This window comes from Rattus norvegicus, chromosome 18, assembly GCF_021556685.1.
Source record: "Rattus norvegicus strain SHRSP/BbbUtx chromosome 18, alternate assembly SHRSP_T2T, whole genome shotgun sequence".
Lineage (NCBI taxonomy): Eukaryota > Metazoa > Chordata > Mammalia > Rodentia > Muridae > Rattus > Rattus norvegicus.
In genome coordinates this window covers 26,303,081-26,321,805 of record NC_141551.1, presented here as the reverse complement: position 1 = coordinate 26,321,805, position 18,725 = coordinate 26,303,081, and the positions used below count along the sequence as shown (strand labels likewise).

The 18,725-nt window shown below is 45.0% G+C and overlaps 1 protein-coding gene across 1 annotated transcript; it reads left to right on the top strand.

The window, feature by feature from the left end:
• Positions 1–270: 270 nt before the first annotated feature.
• Nme5 (NME/NM23 family member 5) lies at positions 271–17,291 on the top strand. Its single transcript, NM_001427396.1, is given in 5 exon segments — positions 271–801; positions 6,149–6,354; positions 7,893–7,993; positions 11,060–11,178; positions 16,872–17,291. Coding segments are annotated over 5 exon segments (636 nt in total). The 5' UTR covers positions 271–672; the 3' UTR covers positions 16,953–17,291.
• The last annotated feature ends 1,434 nt before the right edge of the window (positions 17,292–18,725 follow it).

Sequence of the window (18,725 nt, the reverse complement as noted above, 5' to 3'; positions counted from 1 at the left end):
CGGCTAATTATTGCCTTAGGTTAAAATTAACTAGAGTCTTAAAAAAAAAAAAAAAGGGGGTTGGGGATTTAGCTCAGTGGTAGAGCGCTTGCCTAGGAAGCGCAAGGCCCTGGGTTCGATCCCCAGCTCCGAAAAAAAGAAAAAGGAAAAAGAAAAAACAAAAAAACAAAAAACAAAAAAAAAACAAAAAAAAAAAAACGCGGCTGGGATTGGGCCTCTGCAGCCACCGTTAGGAAACCAGCTTCGGTCTCTTAGCAACGAACGGGCTCTGACAACACCTGAACTGAGGCCAGTGCTGGGAGGGTCTCAGGTGGAGATTTCCCGAGAACTTTGGGACCCTGCCTTCCTGTCATGCCTAAGCCTGTACAAAGTGGTCCCTACAAGGTGGGGACCCTTCGCTAGGGCAGCCGGCTAGGGCCTTCCCGTACTCCTGGAGAGCAACACTGATGCCATCCAGCCTCCAGCCTCAGTCGAGCGGCTAGGGCTCCCCTTTCTCTGTATAAGTCGTATTCTTGCAAAAGCATACGTAGAAAAGCATAGTGCTTTCCATTTTTATAAATTAATCAAATCTAGTACCAGATTTTGCCACAGGCTGATTTTGGGACGGGGACTCGTGTCGTTGCTGCGGATAGCTGGTCAGGAGATTTGTAAATTGTACCGGAAAACGCCAGAATGGAGGTATCAATGCCCCTGCCTCAGATATATGTAGAAAAAACCCTAGCCCTTATCAAGCCAGATATTGTTGATAAAGAAGAAGAGATACGCGATATTATCTTGAGATCCGGATTCACTATTATACAGGTAACTTCTGGCGTCTCTTTTATTAGTTTTCACTATACTTATATAAATGTAGCCACCCGTTTAGATCCTTAGTAACATTAAATTTACATTTATAAATATAAAGGTTATATATAAACTGCGCATGTAAGCACACATGCCTGTAATCTCGGAATCAGATAATGGAGGCAGGTCAGCCCTGTACTGACTTCCAAGTTCAGCCTGGGCTCTGTGAGACCTGTCTCAAAAACACGTTACAAATAACAGACAAGTTTTCACACTTGTAAGGATATAGAATAAGACATAAAAGAAGCATGCTGCCTTTTTCTTTTCCTCTGCAGGTCAGCTCTAGGGAGAGGCAATGACTTAACTACATTCTTTCTCCTGGGTGTTTCTAACATTCTGGATCATTAAACCAGAATCTACTTATCCCTTCTGAATTATGTGCAGTATTCCTGTGTATACTTTGGTTCCTAGTGTCAGTAGGTTTTTTTGTTTTGTTTTGTTTTTTCTTTTTGTTTTTGTTTTCAAGAAATGGCTTCTCTGTATAGCCCTGGCTGGCTTGGAACTCACTTGTAGACCAGACTGGCCTGGAACTCAAAGAGATCCAAATGCCTCTTCCTCCCAAGTGTTGGGATTAAATGTGTGCACCACCACACACAGCAAACATTTAGTGTTTTAAGGTCAACATTTGTTCTGTAGTTGGTAAACAGGGTCAAAGAAGCCAAGCACCACAGAGGACATCGAGAGCTCAACTTGGACTTCACAGTGAGTCCCAGACCAGCCTGGGGTACGGGGATGCAGGCCTTGGAAGTAGTGACATAGACCTGTGATCCCAACCCTAGACAGGGTAAGACTGGAGGATCTTGAGTTCCCAGCTATCTTGGGCTTCACAGAGTTCTTAACTGTCCTCTAGTAGACAAGATCTCTAACTAAAAGACAAGTGTACAAATAGATGAGGTGGAACTTAGTGCTTGTAATATTTTCTTTGACTTTCACTTGAACTACAATTCTAAGAGAATAAAACATTATTTTTATTCTTTTAAATGCATATGTAGCTGAGTGCTGTGCTTTTCATCCCAGCACTGAAGAAGCAGAGATGTGTGTTTCTGTTGGGTTCAAGGCAAGTTCCTAGCCAGCCAAGGTTACATAGTGAAACTTGTAACACTGACTTAAAATTCTTATATAGTATCATATTATCTATTTTTTGCTGAGCAAGCACAAGGACATGAGTTTAAATTCCCAGCATCCATGTAAAAGCCAGGTGTGATGGCAGCACCCGGATATAATCTCCGTCTGGGGCGGCAGGGCAGGAGGACCAAGTAGTCTTGCCAACTTGGCCAGCTTGAGGTAGTGGGAGACGCAAAGTGGTGAGCAAGTGCGGCTGGCACCCAATGTGGACTCTGGCTCCACACATGTGGCATCTGCACCCCCACATGTGTGCATATACACACGGACACAGACGTGTGCATGTGTCACCCACAGAGATGACATAGTGGGGAGATTTTGACAGAGTTGAGATGGCACAGAAAATACTCAGGTGAACACAAAGTCTTTAATAAATGTTATGAAATTTGAGTCCTTTTTTTTCTGAGGTAGCTATAAATGGATCTAAATATTTAAAAATTAAACTTCTAGGTGGGGCCAGGGTGTAGCCCAGTGCTGGAGTACAGGCTTAGCAAGCATAAGGCTGTGAGTTCAATCCCTACCACCCCTCTCCACCAAAAATAGTAAATTGTGTTTGTAGCTTCTTCTAGAAGAAAAAAATAGATAAACAAACACTTGAGGAAAAAAGATTCTTAAAAATCTAGGTTCTCATCCCAGAGAGATGGCAGAGGCAGGCAGATCTCTGCTCTACATAGTAAGTTCTAGGACAGCCAAGGCTACACAGAGAAACCCTGTCTGAACAAACAAGCAAATAACTCAAGTTCTCAGGTGGATGTGCAGCTCAGCTGGTGGACCATGTGCCTGGCAAGTATAAACCGTATCTTCCAGCAGTGCAGACCCTGAAGTCCCAGTGCTCAGAAGACTAAAGGAGGAGGACCGGACATTTAATGAGGTTATCCCCAGCTACATAGTGAGTTGGAGGCTAACCTTGGCTACATGAGACTCTGTTTAAAAATCCAAAGTGGGGGTTGGGGATTTAGCTCAGTGGTAGAGCACTTGCCTAGCAAGCGCAAGGCCCTGGGTTCGGTCCCCAGCTCCGAAAAAAAGAAAAGAAAAAAAAATCCAAAGTGAACAAAGGAAGTCTCTTGATACATAGTCCAGGATGTCCTCCAGCACAGGTGACCTCCTGCCTCTCCTTCATGAGAACTCAGATTAAGGTGTTCTCCTGTGTTTTGTTTTCTAAGATGACTTCATTAAGTAGCTCCTGTGGCTTCAGTTATTCTGCTGCAGGCTCATGAGTGCTGGGATAACACACAATGTACCACTCACTATGCCTAGCTTGATTTAAGTGTTACAGGTTTATTTTTAGAAAGGTGAGGGAACTCTGACTTCTGTACCCTGCACACTGAAGATGTTTAAAGTTATTTATTTATCCCATTTATTTTTGATTTTTCAAGACGGGGTTTTTCTGGGTAGCCCTGGCTGTTCTGGAACCCACTCTGTAGACCAGGCTGGCCTCAAACTCAAAGTACTGGGATTAAAGGTGTGTGTCACCACTGCCTGGCTAAGTCCTTTAAAAAAATCTCTCTGTCTCTCTCTCTGTCTCCCTCTCTTTGTCTCTCTCTCTCTCTCTCTCTCTCTGTGTGGTGTGGTTGTATGTGAGGATGTGTTTGCTTGTGGTGGTAGGTAGAGTAAATGGATATGTGGATATGTGTGTGTTGTGTGGTGTGGTTATATGTTTGGGGAGGTGTGGGGGTGTTTATGTATGTGGTGGTGGTATATAGGTATATGTGTGTGTGGTTATGTGTGTGTAGTGTGGTTATATGTGTGTATTTGTATGTGTGTGTGTATTGTGTGTGTGTTTATGTATGTGTGTTTATGTGTGTATACAAGTTACCTCAGGCGCCAGGCCTTACCTTTTTTGTTGTTTGGAACAGGCTCTCTTGTTTGCTACTGCAAAATCAAGGCTAATGGGTCATAGGCCTCTAAGGTGCCTCCCATCTCCAACTACCCTCTCTAGAGGTATACAGGGGTTACAAAGTCACTCTACAATGTTGGCCATTAGGGAAATTCTGGGGATCCAAACCCAGGCCCTGACACTTGAGCTACCAATGCTCCTCTGCTCACTGAGCCATCTTCTAATTCTTTAAATCCATATTAAAAAACGATCGCTGATAAATAGACTTTGTAATTAAGTGGCTTGTGTTTATTATAAATTAAAACTCAAGAGTTTGGCACAGTAGCACACACCTTTAATCCAAGCACTCAGGAGGCAAAGGGAGGTGAATCCCTGTGAGTTCTGGGCCATCCCAAGACTACACAGAGAGACCCAGTCTCAAAACAAGAACATAACAAGCAATTAGCAGATACATAGCAGCGAATGCTAGGCTGGCTGGCTGTGGTCTGTGCTGCTGCTGCTGCTGCGACACAGCGATGTCTTTGTTTTGCTTTAATTTTTTTCCATAAAATTCATACTACATCAGTTGTACCATTTAAATAATTTTTAAGGTACAATGCAGCAGCATTAAATAAACCCACATTGTTTTGTGGCCTTCAACAGTATTCATCGGTATTTTCTCATCTCAAGCTGGAGCCATGAACTTTTTTTTAAGATTTTTTCTCTTTATTTCATGTGCATTGGTGTTTTGCCTGCATGTATGTCTGTGTAAGGTGTCAGATCCCCTGGGACTAGGGTTACAGACAGTTGTGAGCTGCCATTTGAGTGCTTGGAATTGAACCCCTGTCCTCTGGAGAGCAGTGGATGCTCTTAACCACTGAACCACCTCTCGGCCCGTGACCTTACTTTTAGAGAGGGAGGAAGATGTATTGTGTGTCCACCTCCTCCAGCCCCCAGTAACCACTGTCTTAGTTTTTAAGTCAAGAAATGTGACTCTCCCGGCTATTTTAGGTCGTTGGAATTGAGGATGTTTTTAAGGTTTGTTTGGCTTTATTGTGGTAGATTCTTGGACAGCTCTGAAAACTTCTCCCTCTGTCCAGCAGAGGGCAGTAGCTTCTTTGTCGAAAACTATGTGTTCTGTTACATGTATTTGATATCGATGTTTCTCAAACTGAATTTCAAACGATTCAAACCTGATCGCATTTTAAAGCATTTAAAGTAGAATCGTTACTTTTTTCTACAACTTTAAAGCTGAACTCTAAATATTTAACATCATGCTGCGGGAGCTAGCACGCCTGAGGAAAGGGCGCGTGGCTGCTGGGCACGCAAGGAGCCCCTTTTAGGGAGAGGAAGGCAGGATTACACTGGCAGTCAGCCTGGGCTACATGATAACACCCTGTCTCCAGACAAACAGACAAACAAACAAGCAGCTCGTGTACCGGACACAGGGAGGTGGGGTGGACTCAAGCAAGGAGTCATGTGAGAGCTTGACTTCTTGGCAACTGGCTGTAGAGTTTATCAGAATAGTCCTTTATGTGATCTGGGGAATCTTTAGACCCTTTAATACCATGTCTGGAGGTAAACTAGCGAATATTGTTCCGGAGACAGGGTCTCTGCCCTAGCCAGCCTGGAACTCACTATGTAGACCAAGGTTGCCTTGATTGCAGGGCGAGTGTGTGAGCGTGTGTGTGTGTGTGAGCGTGTGTGTGTGTGTGTGTGTGTGTGTGTGTGTATACATACATGTGTGCAAGAGTGCCGGGAGAGGGCATCAAATTCCCTGTAGCTAGAGTTACAGGTGTCTGGTGGACATCCTACTTGTCACGTAGGTGCCAAGATTCAAACTCTGGTCCTCAGGATTGCTCAGGAAACACTCTTCAAAAAGATCTTTTTAGCCAGGTGCTGGTGGCACACACCTTTAATTCCAGCACTCAGGAGACAGAGGCTGGCCGATCTCTGTGAGTTCTAGGTCAGCCTGGTCTACAGAGTGAGTTCCAGGATAGCCAGGGCTACACAGAGTAATCCAAAAAAAACAAAAACAAACAAACAAAAAAAAAACCCAAAAAAAACATTTTTATATTTACTTGTGTGTGTGTGTGTGTGTGTGTGTGTGGTGGTGGTCTAAAAAATTGAGGGAATCCATTCTTTCTTCCTCCCCTCCTGTTAATTCTGGGGAATGAACTCAGAACCTCAGCCTTGGCCGCAGCCCAGGAATCATTTATTTAAGTGGGATAAATACTTCCTCTGAACACATTTAATCACCATTTACTTTCTGTGTAATAACACAAAGATAATTGCAGGCATGTGCCACCATGCCTGGCAAGGTACTAATGTCTTAATGAGCTTTTGTCGACTTTGTTTTGTTTACAGAGGCGGAAACTACACCTGAGCCCTGAGCATTGTAGTAACTTTTATGTGGAACAGTATGGGAAAATGTTCTTCCCAAACTTAACAGCTTATATGAGTTCTGGACCTCTTGTTGCTATGATATTAGCTAGACATAATGCCATCTCTTACTGGAAAGAACTTTTGGGACCAGCTAATAGTTTATTAGCCAAGGAGACACACCCGGACAGGTAATTCCCATTGAAAGTGGGTTGAGGGATTGAAGCCTGCCTTAAGGAGAGAAAACAAAAGAAACAAAAAAGCCAGAGCCTGCCATCTTCACACTCAGGCCTCCCAGCCTGTGGAAGTTTCCTACGTGAACTTCTCTCTGGTGCAGGGCAGTGGATTTGACATCCTCAACATTGCAAATCTATCTTTTTTTTTCTTAAAGATTTATTTATTTATTTAATGTATACGAGTACACTGTAGCTGTCTTCAGACACACCAGACCTCATTACAGATGGTTGTGAGCTACCATGTGGTTGCTGGGAATTGAACTCAGGACCTCTGGAAGAGCAGTCGGAACTCTTAACCGCTGAGCCATTTCTCCAGCCCTGCAAATCTATCTTAATATCCAGTGCTGTAGAGGGCGGCAGAGAACAACTCACTGACTGCTGGTCAGCCTGGCATTAAACTGCCTCTAAAGAACGAGTTCCTGATTAATTGATTTTGGTTTGTTTGTTTGTTTGAGACAGGGCTTCTCTGTGTTGTCCTGGAGCTTGGTCTTTAGACCAGGCTGGCCCCAAACTCACAAAGATTCCCCCTGCCTCCACCTCCGAGTACTGAGGTATACACTGCCACCACCCTGCTTTTGTTTATTTGTTTTAATGTTTTTTGAGACTAGTTCTTGCTCTGTAGCCTAAGCTGGCCTATAAGTCACTGTGTAGCCCAGGCTAGCTTTGAGTTTGTGACCATCCTCCTACTTCAGCCACCCCCACCAACCCCCAGTCCCCGAAATCGGTGCTGGGTTATATATAGCACATAGCTATGAAGTCAGATTTGTAAAATTACATTTTATTTATTTATTGCTTGTGGGCATGTGTGTCTTGCACACGTGGAGGTCAGCTACAACTCGTGGGATTTTCTTCTTTTCCACCCTATTAGTTCAAGGACAGAATTCAGATCATTAGGCTTGGTGGCAAGTGCTTTTAGCAGCTGAGCAACTCACTGATCCTGAAATAGGATCTTTAATAAGAAAGTAAGACTTTTTAAATTTTGTTTTCCAGAGATGGTGGTACATACATTTAACCTCGGGACTTCAGAGACAGAGGCAGGCAAATTTCTGAGAGTTTTGGGCCAGCCAAGGCTATTGCAATATGAGCACTAGTTTCCAGAAATGAAAGTTATTGCAGTTTTGAATTTATATTTCTTTTCATGTCTCATAAAATACTTTCTTCCCCTAAAGACTGCTTGTTTCCACAGTGGATGCTACTGGCATACAGAAATGTATTTGGCCCTCATCTAAGTAGATTAAAAGCTTAAGATTAAATTAGTGATGAATTGTCTAAAAAAAATTAGAAAAAAATGCTGGCAAGATGGCTCAGTGGGTAAAGTGAATGCTGCCAAGCAGAAAGATCTGGATTTGAACTCAGGACCCATGACCTTGAAGGGAAGAACCACTCCCAGAGTAGTCCTCTGACCTCCTCCTGTGCCTCCTCCCTCGAACTCTCTAATGGGAAGGACGGAAGGTGTGTCAGAATGGAGGGACAGTGTCTTTAATTCTCTCTAGCTTAAGGGCGATATACGGCACAGATGAGCTAAGGAATGCACTTCACGGGAGCAACGACTTTGCGGCCTCAGAACGAGAGATTAGGTTCATGTTTCCAGAAGGTGAGTCTGTTGCGCCTGCTTTCTTCACTGCGCCTCTTAAAGTTTATTTTGTATCTTGAAAAAAAGTGGCCTGGTTCCATAGTGTAGCGGTTATCACGTCTGCTTTACACGCAGAAGGCCCCGGTGGAACCACGTGGTGTGCTAGTTACTTTTGGGCTGGAGAGACGGCTCAGGGGTTAAGAGCACAGACTGCTCTTCCAGAGGTCCTGAGTTCAAATCCCAGCAACCACATGGTGGCTCACAGCCTTCTGTAATTGGATCTGATGCCCTCTTCTGGTGTGTCTGAAGACAGCTACAGTGTACTTACATATAATAAATAAATCTTTAAAAAAAAATGGCTGGGAAGGAAGATAGAATTTTCCCTCAAACATGCTTTGGTATATTTTCAGGCTTTGAGTCATTAAAACTTAAAGCTAGAAGGGTCTGGGATGCAGCTCCGTTGGTTGTGGGGTTTGCTGAGCTCCTGGGAAGTCCAGGGTTCGAATCCCAGCACTAGATAAAGTAGGGCATGGGGCCACAAGTCTGTAATCCTAATCTTAACCCTACAGAGTGAGGGCAGGAGGATCAGCAGTTCAAGTGTTGGTCTTATGGGAAGTTGATCTGGGCATCTCCAGACCTTAGCTCACAAGAAATCAAAACAAAAACAACAAACAAAAAAGCCTCTCAGCACCTGGCAGGTGGGTCTCTGCAAGTTCCAGGCCAGCCAGGGCTACATAGAGACCCGTCTCAATGCTACAAAGGCTAAACCACGGGCTGGAGGGAAGGCTCAGCAGCTGAGAGCACTGGCTGTTCTTGCAAAGGACCAGAGTTAAGTTCCAAGCACCATGTGGGCTCACTGCAGTTCCCAACTCTAATTTAGAGACTCCAGCACCCTCTCTGACCCCCCTGGGCACCGAGCATACAGCTGGTGCAGGTACATATATGCAGACAAAACATTCATATACATAAAATAAGTGTTTCTTTAAAAAGCAGTAACAACCAGAAAACCAAACAAAACAAGTCTAGAAGCCAAAAGTAGAAAAGTAAACATCACCTACAGTGTCCCTTGGGAAGCTCTAGAGAGGGGCTTGCTTGCTAGCTTGCTTTCCTTCCTTCCTTCCTTTTTTTTTTTTTTCTTTTTTTTCTTTTTTTCTGGAGCCGGGGACCGAACCCAGGGCCTTGCGCTTCCTTGCTCCATGCCATGTAAGGCATTTCCACAGTGACCAATGGGGTAGGGCCCAGCCCATTATGGGTGGTGCCACTCCTGGGCTGGTGGTCCTGACTTTTTTTTTTGGTTCTTTTTTTTCGGAGCTGGGGACCGAACCCAGGGCCTTGCTCTTCCTAGGCAAGCGCTCTACCACTGAGCTAAATCCCCAACCCCTCTTTCTTTCTTTCTTTCTTTCTTTCTTTCTTTCTTTCTTTCTTTCTTTCTTTCTTTCTTTCTTCTTCCTTCCTTCCTTCCTTCCTTCCTTCCTTCCTTCCTTCCTTCCTTTCTTTCTTTCTTTCTTTCTCCTGAACTAGATACTCTGTTTCTGTTGTAATTCTTCCTAATTACCCATGAGGCTTCAGAAACCTGTTGGTACGTGGAGGGTGGAGCATAGAAGAGGTAACAAATTAGCAAGAATAGTGCAGGGGGGCGCTCTGTCTCCGCCCCAATCACTGCTCCTTTGTTCTGCACTCAGTAAACTTGTCTTTTTCCAAACAAAACAAGCTACGAAAGTCATAAATCAATGTGGAAATGATAATTCCACTTCTTTTCCCATTTCCTCCAATTTGAAATCATGAAGCCGGTGAGCCTTTAAAAAGCAGACATACAGAGGAATAGTGTGCTGTCTTTACGTACTGGGGGGTGGACCTAGGGCTCCGTCCCAGGCAAACCATTGCCAGTGAGCTGCTTAGGCCTCCTTTATTTACCTAGTTTTTTTTTTTTGTTTTTTTTTTTTTTGGTTCTTTTTTTCGGAGCTGGGGACCGAACCCAGGGCCTTGCGCTTCCTAGGTAAGCGCTCTACCACTGAGCTAAATCCCCAGCCCCTACCTAGTTATTTTTAAGATTATCCTATTTTTGTTCATGTCTATGTGAATGTATACCACATGCGAGCAGATGGTCTCAGAGGCCAGAAGGCATTGGGCCCCTGGAGTTGGAGTTACAGACAGTTGTGAACCGCTTTATGTGGGTGCTGAGATCTGAATTTGGGGTCCTCTGGAAGAAAAGTTGACCTTAGCCATTGAGCTCCTCCCCCCCCCTTTTTTTTATTTTGAGACAGGCCCGTATGTCTTGGTTGGCCTTGAACTACTGCTCTTCCTTCCTCCACCTTCTGAGCACTGGGATTTCAGGCATGCACTGCATGCAGCCTGTTTGTCCAGCCCTCTGCTTTGAGGCAAGGTCTCAATGTCCTATCCACGGGCAAACCTGCTATCCACCTGTGAGCGTGTTTGATTTATCTGGGCCAGCCTCCTGAGCAGCTGCCAGCATTGGTTTGGATTGGCTTCTTCTCTTGTGTGTGTGGGTTATTGTTATTTAGTTTAATTTTAAATTGTATTTATGGGGGCTGGAGAGATGGCTCAGTGGTTAAGAGCACTGACTACTCTTCCAGAGGTCCTGAGTTCAATTCCCAGCAACCATATGGTGGCTCACAACCATCTGTAATGGGATCCAGCATCCTCTTCTGGTGTGTCTGAAGACAGCTACAGTGTAATTTATATACATAAAATAAATAAATATATTTATTTCTCTGTATAATCACAAATTTAGCAAGCACCATGTGTAAATAGTTCCTTAATAAACAGGTACAGTGTAGGCATAACAACTGCTATGACAGCATCCAGATGACCAGGCAGGAAGATCACTGTGGGTTTGATGCTAGCCTAGTGAGTTCTATACAAGCCTGGACTACAGGGAGACCCTACCAGATAGCCAGTAATAATATCAATTATAATACCTTAATAATAAATGTAAAGATGTAAAACTCAGATTTAAAGTTCACATCATGACAGTTATACACTCTTGAAGGCATCCCTTTTCTCATAGCTGTATAATGTTTAATCACTTATATTTGCTTTTTAGTAAGAACTTCTTTGTATTTGCAGTGATTATCGAACCCATTCCAATTGGACAAGCTGCTAAGGACTATTTGAATTTGTACGTAGCACCAACCCTACTTCAAGGACTCACAGAGCTTTGCAAGCAAAAGCCAGCAGATCCTTACGTAAGATACTTTTTTTTTTTTAAGATTTATTTATTATTTATAAGTACACTGTAGCTGTCTTCAGGCACACCAGAAGAGGGCATCAGATCTCATTACAGGTGGTTGTGAGCCACCATGTGGTTGCTGGGATTTGAACTCAGGACCTCTGGAAGAGCAATCAGTGCTCTTAACCACTGAGCCATCTCTCCAACCCCCGTAAGATACTTTTTTATTCTCATTGGAGAATACTTACTGTTTGTGGTTTTCATATTTCAAACTGTAAACTTGTTTGTTTGTGAGAGAGGGTCTCACTATGTGGTCTTGGCTGTCCTAGGGCTCACTGTGTAGACCAGGCTGGCCTCAAGCTCTCACAGATCTACTTGCCTCTGCCTTCTGAGGGCTGGGACTAAAGACACCACCATGCCTACTTAAATATTTATTCTTTCAGTCTGAAGACTCACAGGTTCTGAGGCTTGCTTGGGTGTTGACTCTGTGGTAACCAAGCAAGACAATTTAGTGAGACAGTGCCTCAAAATAAAAATTTAAAAAGGCGCAAGGCCCTGGGTTCAGTCCCCAGCTCCGAAGAAAAAAAAGAAAAGAAAAGAAAAGAAAAAAAAGGTTGGGGATTTAGCTCAGCGGTAGAGCGCTTGCCTAGGAAGTGCAAGGCCCTGGGTTCGGTCCCCAGCTCCAAAAAAAAAAGAACGGAAAAAAAAAAAAAGAGAAGAAAAGAAAAAAAATTTAAAAAGGTAGACTGGTCACTGTGGCCAGTGCCTTTAATCCCAGTACTTAGAAGGTAGAGTCAGGCAGATCTCTGTGAATTCGAAGTTTGTCTGGTCCACACAGTGAATTTCAGGCCAGTCAAGACTATATAGTGAGACCCAGTACAACCCCCTCAATGGTGTGTGTTGGGGACTGGGGAGGGACAGAATGTAAGTAGAGAATCAGCTCCCAAAAGCTGCCCTCTGACCTCCACAGGTGCACTCTGGCATGTATGCCTTCCCGGCAGCACACATGGTGTTAGGGGTGTGGTGTGATAGCAGGGCACTTACTGGGCATAGCCAAAGTGGTGGGGGCTTCACTTTGTGGTGGTTTGAAAATGCTTGGCCCAAGGGAAGTGGCACTTTTAGGTGGTGTGGCCTTATTGGGGGAGGTGAGCCTTGTTAGAGGAAGTGCGTCATTGTGGAGTTGGGGCTTTGAGGTCTGATGGTTGTACAGCACTCAGTACTCAGGAGACAGAGGCATGCAGATCTCTGAGTTCAAAGTCAGTTTACAAAGCCAGGATAGGCAGGCTTAGGAAACGAAGGAAATCACTGAAAACAGAAAACTTGTGAAGATGTAATAGTCAAGGAGGCCAGCCACGGGCGGCTTGAGACATGTGGCTCTGGCTTTACCGTCAATAATAGAATGGATACTGGGTCAATTGATGCTGGTCAGCTGGTGCTAAGAAATTAGCGGTGATTAAGAAGAAACCAGCATCAATCTTCTGGGAAGTGTTTTCTGAGAGCACAAGAAGCTATGTTCCACACACAGCCAATGGTGTGCCTTGTGCTGCAGCTGGACTTGGTAATGTGTAAGGATCATCCCAGTGGTACTTACTGGTTTTGAAGGCATGAAGGGGTCATGGAGAGCAGCCGAGGCTGGACACTGTGAGAGGCCAGGAAAGGTGAAGGTGTAGCCTCAGTGGCCCTTGAAAGCCCAGGACTAAATGGGTCACGCAAAGGACTGAGGCTTGGCACCAGAAAGAGAGCTTCCCCCTGGCTGCCTGCAGAAGACAGTCCCCTTCTGCTGCATGCATCCTGCCGTGATAAAAGACGGAAACTGTAAGCCAGCCCCACTTAAATGTTAGCCTTTTTAAGAGTTAGCCGCCTTGGTCATGTTATCTTTTCACAGCAATGAAACCCTAAGACAAGTTTCCAACACAGAAAAATATAAACCTGTGTTTGGCTTATTTCACTGTTTTATTAGCCAGTCAGTAGTGACAAGCATGTGTCACGATCCCATCCTTTCCATGGGTGAATAGTGCCCGTTCGATCGTGTGAGTCCAGTTTCCAGTTGTGTGTCAGTATATAGGAATGCAGTTACTGGGCTCGTTATTGTTACTGGAGCTACTGCTCAGTTCCAGTCCGGTTCCTGTCAGGAACTGCCCAATCTTTTACACGGGTGGTTGTTCCATTCTACCCTCCCATTTGCAAGGTGTGAGGGCTCCAGTTTCTCTTTGCACCACCGTGTCTATTGTTTTACTTGCTCATTAACAGCTGCCCTAGTAGATGTGACAATGGCTGATTTGCATATTCATGATGCTGAGAGCATCCTGCCAGGAGTTTGGGAACCTTGTCTGGGAACTCTGAATCCAGGTTCAAGTTCAACATGTGTGGGACACACACACACACACACACACACACACACACACACACACACACACACACGCATGAATGTGAGTGAGAGACAGAGGCAGAAAGAAAGACAGGCGCTGGAGAGATGGCTCAGTGGTTAAGAGCACTGACTGCTCTTCCAGAGGTCCTGAGTTCAAATCCCAGCAACCACATGGTGGCTCACAACCATCTGTAATGAGATCAGATGCCCTCTTCTGGTGTGTCTGAAGACAGCTACAGGGTATTTATATAAATAAAATAAATCTCTTTTAAAAAATGAAGAAAAAAAGAGAGATGAGGTGGGGGTTGGGGGGTGAGTCCTTTGTAAAGCCGGCTGGCCCTGAACCTAGGCCCCTCCACCTCAGTCTCCCGAGTGCTGGGCTTACAGGCAGGAGGAACCGTAGCTGATCTCTGGATGGAGTTCGTTCCTGTGGGATCATTGCCTTCTACGACAAAGACAGGCTCACCTCTCCCTTTGAGCTGTACTTGTTTTACCGCCACAAGTAATAGTTTCAAGGTTTTCTGTTTTGATTTCGGTCATTTATTTAGTATATAGTTTTAGATTCACTGATTTTATATGGATGAGTGTTTTGCCTGCATATATGTCTGTGTACTGTATGCTTTCCTGGTGGCTGGAAAAGTCAGAAGAGGACGTGGGGTTCTTGAGACTGAAGTCAGGGCAGCTGTGAGCAGACATATGGGTGCTGGAGATGGAGCTCAGGCCCTAAACAAAACCAACGTGTGCTCTTAACAGCAGAGCCATCTCTTCAGACACACTCTATTTAATTTTGAGGAAAGGTCTCTTTCTGTAGCCCAAGCTGTCTTAAACCCTTTATAGAAAAAAAAATCATTTTTTTCTTTGCTTCTTTACAGAAGGAGGGCAGATGGTGTGAGTTTCCCTAGAGCTAGAGGTACAGGTGGCTATGCACTGCCTGACGTGGGTGCTGGGAGCTGAACTCAGGTTTTCTGGGAGAGCAGGACACACGCCATCGCCCCAGCCCAGGCCTTAGGTCTTGGTTCTCCTACTTTACCTTCCTTGCCTTGCTAGGCCTGCCTTTCTTTTCTTTTCAGGCACGATCTTGCTATGTAGCACAGGCTGGCCTTGGACTTTGCTATATAGCCCAGACTGGCTCAAACTTGTTATTCTCCTGCCTCTAGACCTCCCTCATCCCCTAGTGCTGGGATTACAGGAGTGAGCCACCACACCTGGATTCCATTTTCTTATTCTTTGTATTAGCATGGAGTAGTTATACATAATGAGATATTATGACATTTTCTTACATGTACATAATGTTGGGTGGTTTCTTTTGCTTGTTTGTCTGTGGCAGGGGACAGGGCTTCACTATGAAGCCCTGGCTGCCCTAGAACTTTAGATATAGACCAGGCTGGCCTTGAATGTTGGTTTTTAGACGAGGTCTCTGCCTAGCCCTAGCTGGCCTACAGTAGAAAATGTATCTGATCACAAATGTGTGCGCATCCCTCTAACCCACTCCTGCCGACTCCTTTCCTCTTTCCAGCTAACCCCTGTGCTGCTGGCCTGGCATGTCTTTGTTTCTTTTGTCTGAGTTTCACTAGGGTTGTTTACAGCAGCATTGGTGAGGGTTAGTTTAAATGAGCAAGGGTACCTCCCTCACCCATGACTGCAGCACTGAAGACACTGTGACTCCCTCTCCATCAACCATTACCTTCCTGTGAATCCCTAGAAGGGGTGAGCCCTGTGTGCCTTTCACCCTCCATTAAAGTTTCTTTCTCTCTCTCTTTTTTAATTTTGTTTGTTTTTCTGGACTCTGGGAGTTGAACTCAGGATCTCTGGAAGAGCGGTCAGTATGTTTAACTGCCGAGCCCTGTCTCCAGCCCCAACATTTTTTATAACAATTACATATTTATTACTTACTCATTGTGTGTACCACAGCACACATAGGAGGTTGGAGGTCCCTCTCCTGCTGTAAGAGTCCTCAGAATCTGATCTCCAGGCTTGGTGGCCAGAACCTTTACTTGCTGGGTCACTTGTCTAGCCCTCCACCTTCTACCAAGATTGTTTGTTTGTTTGTTTGTTTTTGTGAGAGAGGATTCCCTGCATCCTGAGGTGGTGTAAACGAGTTGTGTAGCCAAGGATGACTTTAACCTCAGACCCTCCTGCCTCTACCTCCAAAAGGCTGGGATTGCATATGGGCGCCAGTTTACCAGGTGCTGGGATCAAGTCCAAGGCTTTGTATTTAACAGGCAAGCATTCCACCAGCTAGCCAATCCCCAGACCCTATCTCTTTATTTTTAAAAAGTATGTAGTTACATTTATTTATTTTGGGGTGTGTGTGTGTGTGTGTGTGTGTGTGTGTGTGTGTGTGTGTGTGTGTATGTGTCTGTTTGTCTGTCTGTCTCTCTGGAGGACCTTTATTTTATTTTGTGTGTGTTTGTTTGTCTATCTGTCTCTCTGGAGGACCTTTATTTTTATTCTTTGGCTTCTATGTTTGTTTTCAAGACAGGGTTTCTCTGTGTAGCCCTGGCTATCCTAGAACTCACTCTGTAGACCAGGCTAGCCTTGGACTCAAAGATCCTCCTGCTGTTCTGAGATCAAAGGTGTGTGCCACCACTGTCCAGCTGTTTCATACGTTTCTTATTAACACTGTTCAGGCTGGCCATACAACCTAAAAGGCTTGAGGGTGTGTGTGTGAGTGTGTGTGAGTGTGTGTTTGCATGTGTGTGTGAGTGTGTGTATTTGCATGTGTGTGTGAGTATGTGTGTGTTTGCATGTGTGTGTTTGCATGTGTGTGAGTGTGTGTATGTGTTTGCATGTGTGTGTGAATGTGTGTGTTTGCGTGTGTGAGTGTGTGTGAGTGTGTGTGTGTGTGTGTGTGTGTGGTTGCTGCAGTCTCTACATTGCTACAGTTCTAATGACTTAGTGCCCCACTCCCCCATGGCTCTCTTTGCTGTTTCCTCCTGCTTTAGTTCAGCATCTACACTGGGCTTGTTATGGGGTTGGCTTAGATCCAACACAACTCAAGCATCAGGTCAGACAGAAATCAAAAATACATTGTGCCCAAGCTGTGATCCATCAGGCATGCAGAACAGACTTAGGAGCTGAACTTCAACACCTCCATCCCACCCGCACCCCCACCCTGAGGGCACCTTTAACCTCTGCACTAGGAAGCAGAGGCAGTTGGAGCTCTAGGAGTTCAAGGCCAGCCTGATCTACACAGCAAATTCCAGATAGCCTTGGCTGTGAGACCCTGTCTCAAAAAAAAATTTTTTTTAAGCATTTTGAAATTTTCAGTTGCTATGTTCATTGTACATCAAAAGGAAATATTGAGATGTTTATTAACTTTAGTTTGTCTTTTTCCACAGATCTGGCTTGCCGATTGGCTGGTGAAAAATAATCCCAACAAACCTAAACTTTCTCATTTCCCTCTAACAGAAGAGCCGTAGTCCACTCTGAGAGCGAGTGTAGGCCACTTCCGTGTAAGCAGCTGTGCACCCAAGGTCTTCACATTAAAAACCATGTGTGTCTCTGTGTGGGTTTGTGCTTGCCTGTGAGTACCAGAGCCTGAGGAGCCGGGAGCACTGGGCTCCATGCAGCTGGACTTACAGTTTGTAAGTCACCTGACAGGCGTTTTGGGGGCCATACATATGTTTTCTCAAGAGTGTATACATTCGGGGCTGGAGAAATAGCTCAGAGGTTAAGAGCACTGTCTGCTCTTCCAGAGGTCCTGAGTTCAATTCCCAGCAACCACATGGTGGCTCAAAACATCTATAGTCAGACCTGGTGCCCTCTTCTGGCCTTCAGGCGTACATGCAGGCAGAAAGCTGTATGATGTATACATAATAAATAAATGTTCAAAAAGTGTGTATACATTCTTTGATTCTAAGCCATTAATGGATTAGTTTTTGTTTTTCAAGACAGGGTTTTGAGGGTGAGTAGCCCTAGCTGTCCTGGAACTCATTCTGTAGACCAGGCTTGTCTCAGACTCAGAGATCTGCCTGCCTCTGCCTCCTGAGTGCTGGGATTAATGGCATGTGTCACCACTGCACTAGTATAGGACTTTAAACCCAGTACCCAAAAGATAGAGGAAGGTATATTTCTGTGAGTCTGAGGCCAGCCTGGTCTACAGAGTGAAACGTTCTCTTCTTCTTCATGTTATTATTATTAGTTTTATTGTGCAGCTCTGCTCATGGGACCTAGGGCTTTGTCCATGGTTCCTGATGTGTTTATATGTTTTGTGGAGGTGTAGTCGGGCACGGGGAAAGGGGGAGCCTCTGTGGACCCATGCTGAGGCATCCCTTCTCCTGGAGGGACCAGCCATGCAATGGTATAGCATAGAAAGAACAGAGTTTATTCAGGGCATGGAGAGGGGAGTCAAGAAGGTAGTAGAGGTGGAGAAAGGCAGAGAGAGAGAGAGAGAGAGAGAGGAGAGGGGAAAGGGAATGGGGGAGAGCAGGAGCAAGGGAATGAGGAGGCGAGCGCCCCTTCATAGGTAGGCACACCTGTCTGCTACCAGGTGACTGCGGGGCAGAGCATACCTCGCTGTTGCCAGGTAACTGGGGTGGAGCTTAGACAGAATGCTAACATTCCCCTGTTTTGGTTAAATTAAAGAAAAAAATTAGAAAGAGGTGATGGTGAAGCAGGAATAGGGTTGTCATGATTTCTCACTACTTCCTGGTTGCTTTGGGTGACTTGTCTCTAGGTTTCCTAGAAGAGAGAATATGGGGGTGTTTGTCCAGGGTCTGTGGGGCCATCTGAGGATGGGTCAGAGGGAACAGGTCCAATAGAAGCGTCTGTGTCTGTGAGAGGAGTTGGAGCGTCTGGAGGTCGCCTCTCTGGAGCTGTCTGAGCTGTAAGTGCCTGGCAAGATGACAGCATATACTGAAGGCAGAGAACAAGACTGGGTGTGCTTGGGAGGAAGACATTTTTTTCATAGACCTGTATTTGAAACCCAGAGGAATCCACCCTCTGGAATAGGTGGTAAGTGGGAGCTTTAGGCAGATGTACTTATCTGGCTGGAGTCTGGTCCATGAGGGGAAGGTCTGAGTGGGTTTTCTTTAACTTATAAATTTACAGAAGAGGGGGCTGGGGATTTAGCTCAGTGGTAGAGCGCTTACCTAGGAAGCGCAAGGCCCTGGGTCCCCAGCTCCGAAAAAAAAAAGAACCAAAAAAAAAAAAATTTACAGAAGAGGTAAGTAACAACATGAGGTAATACCATG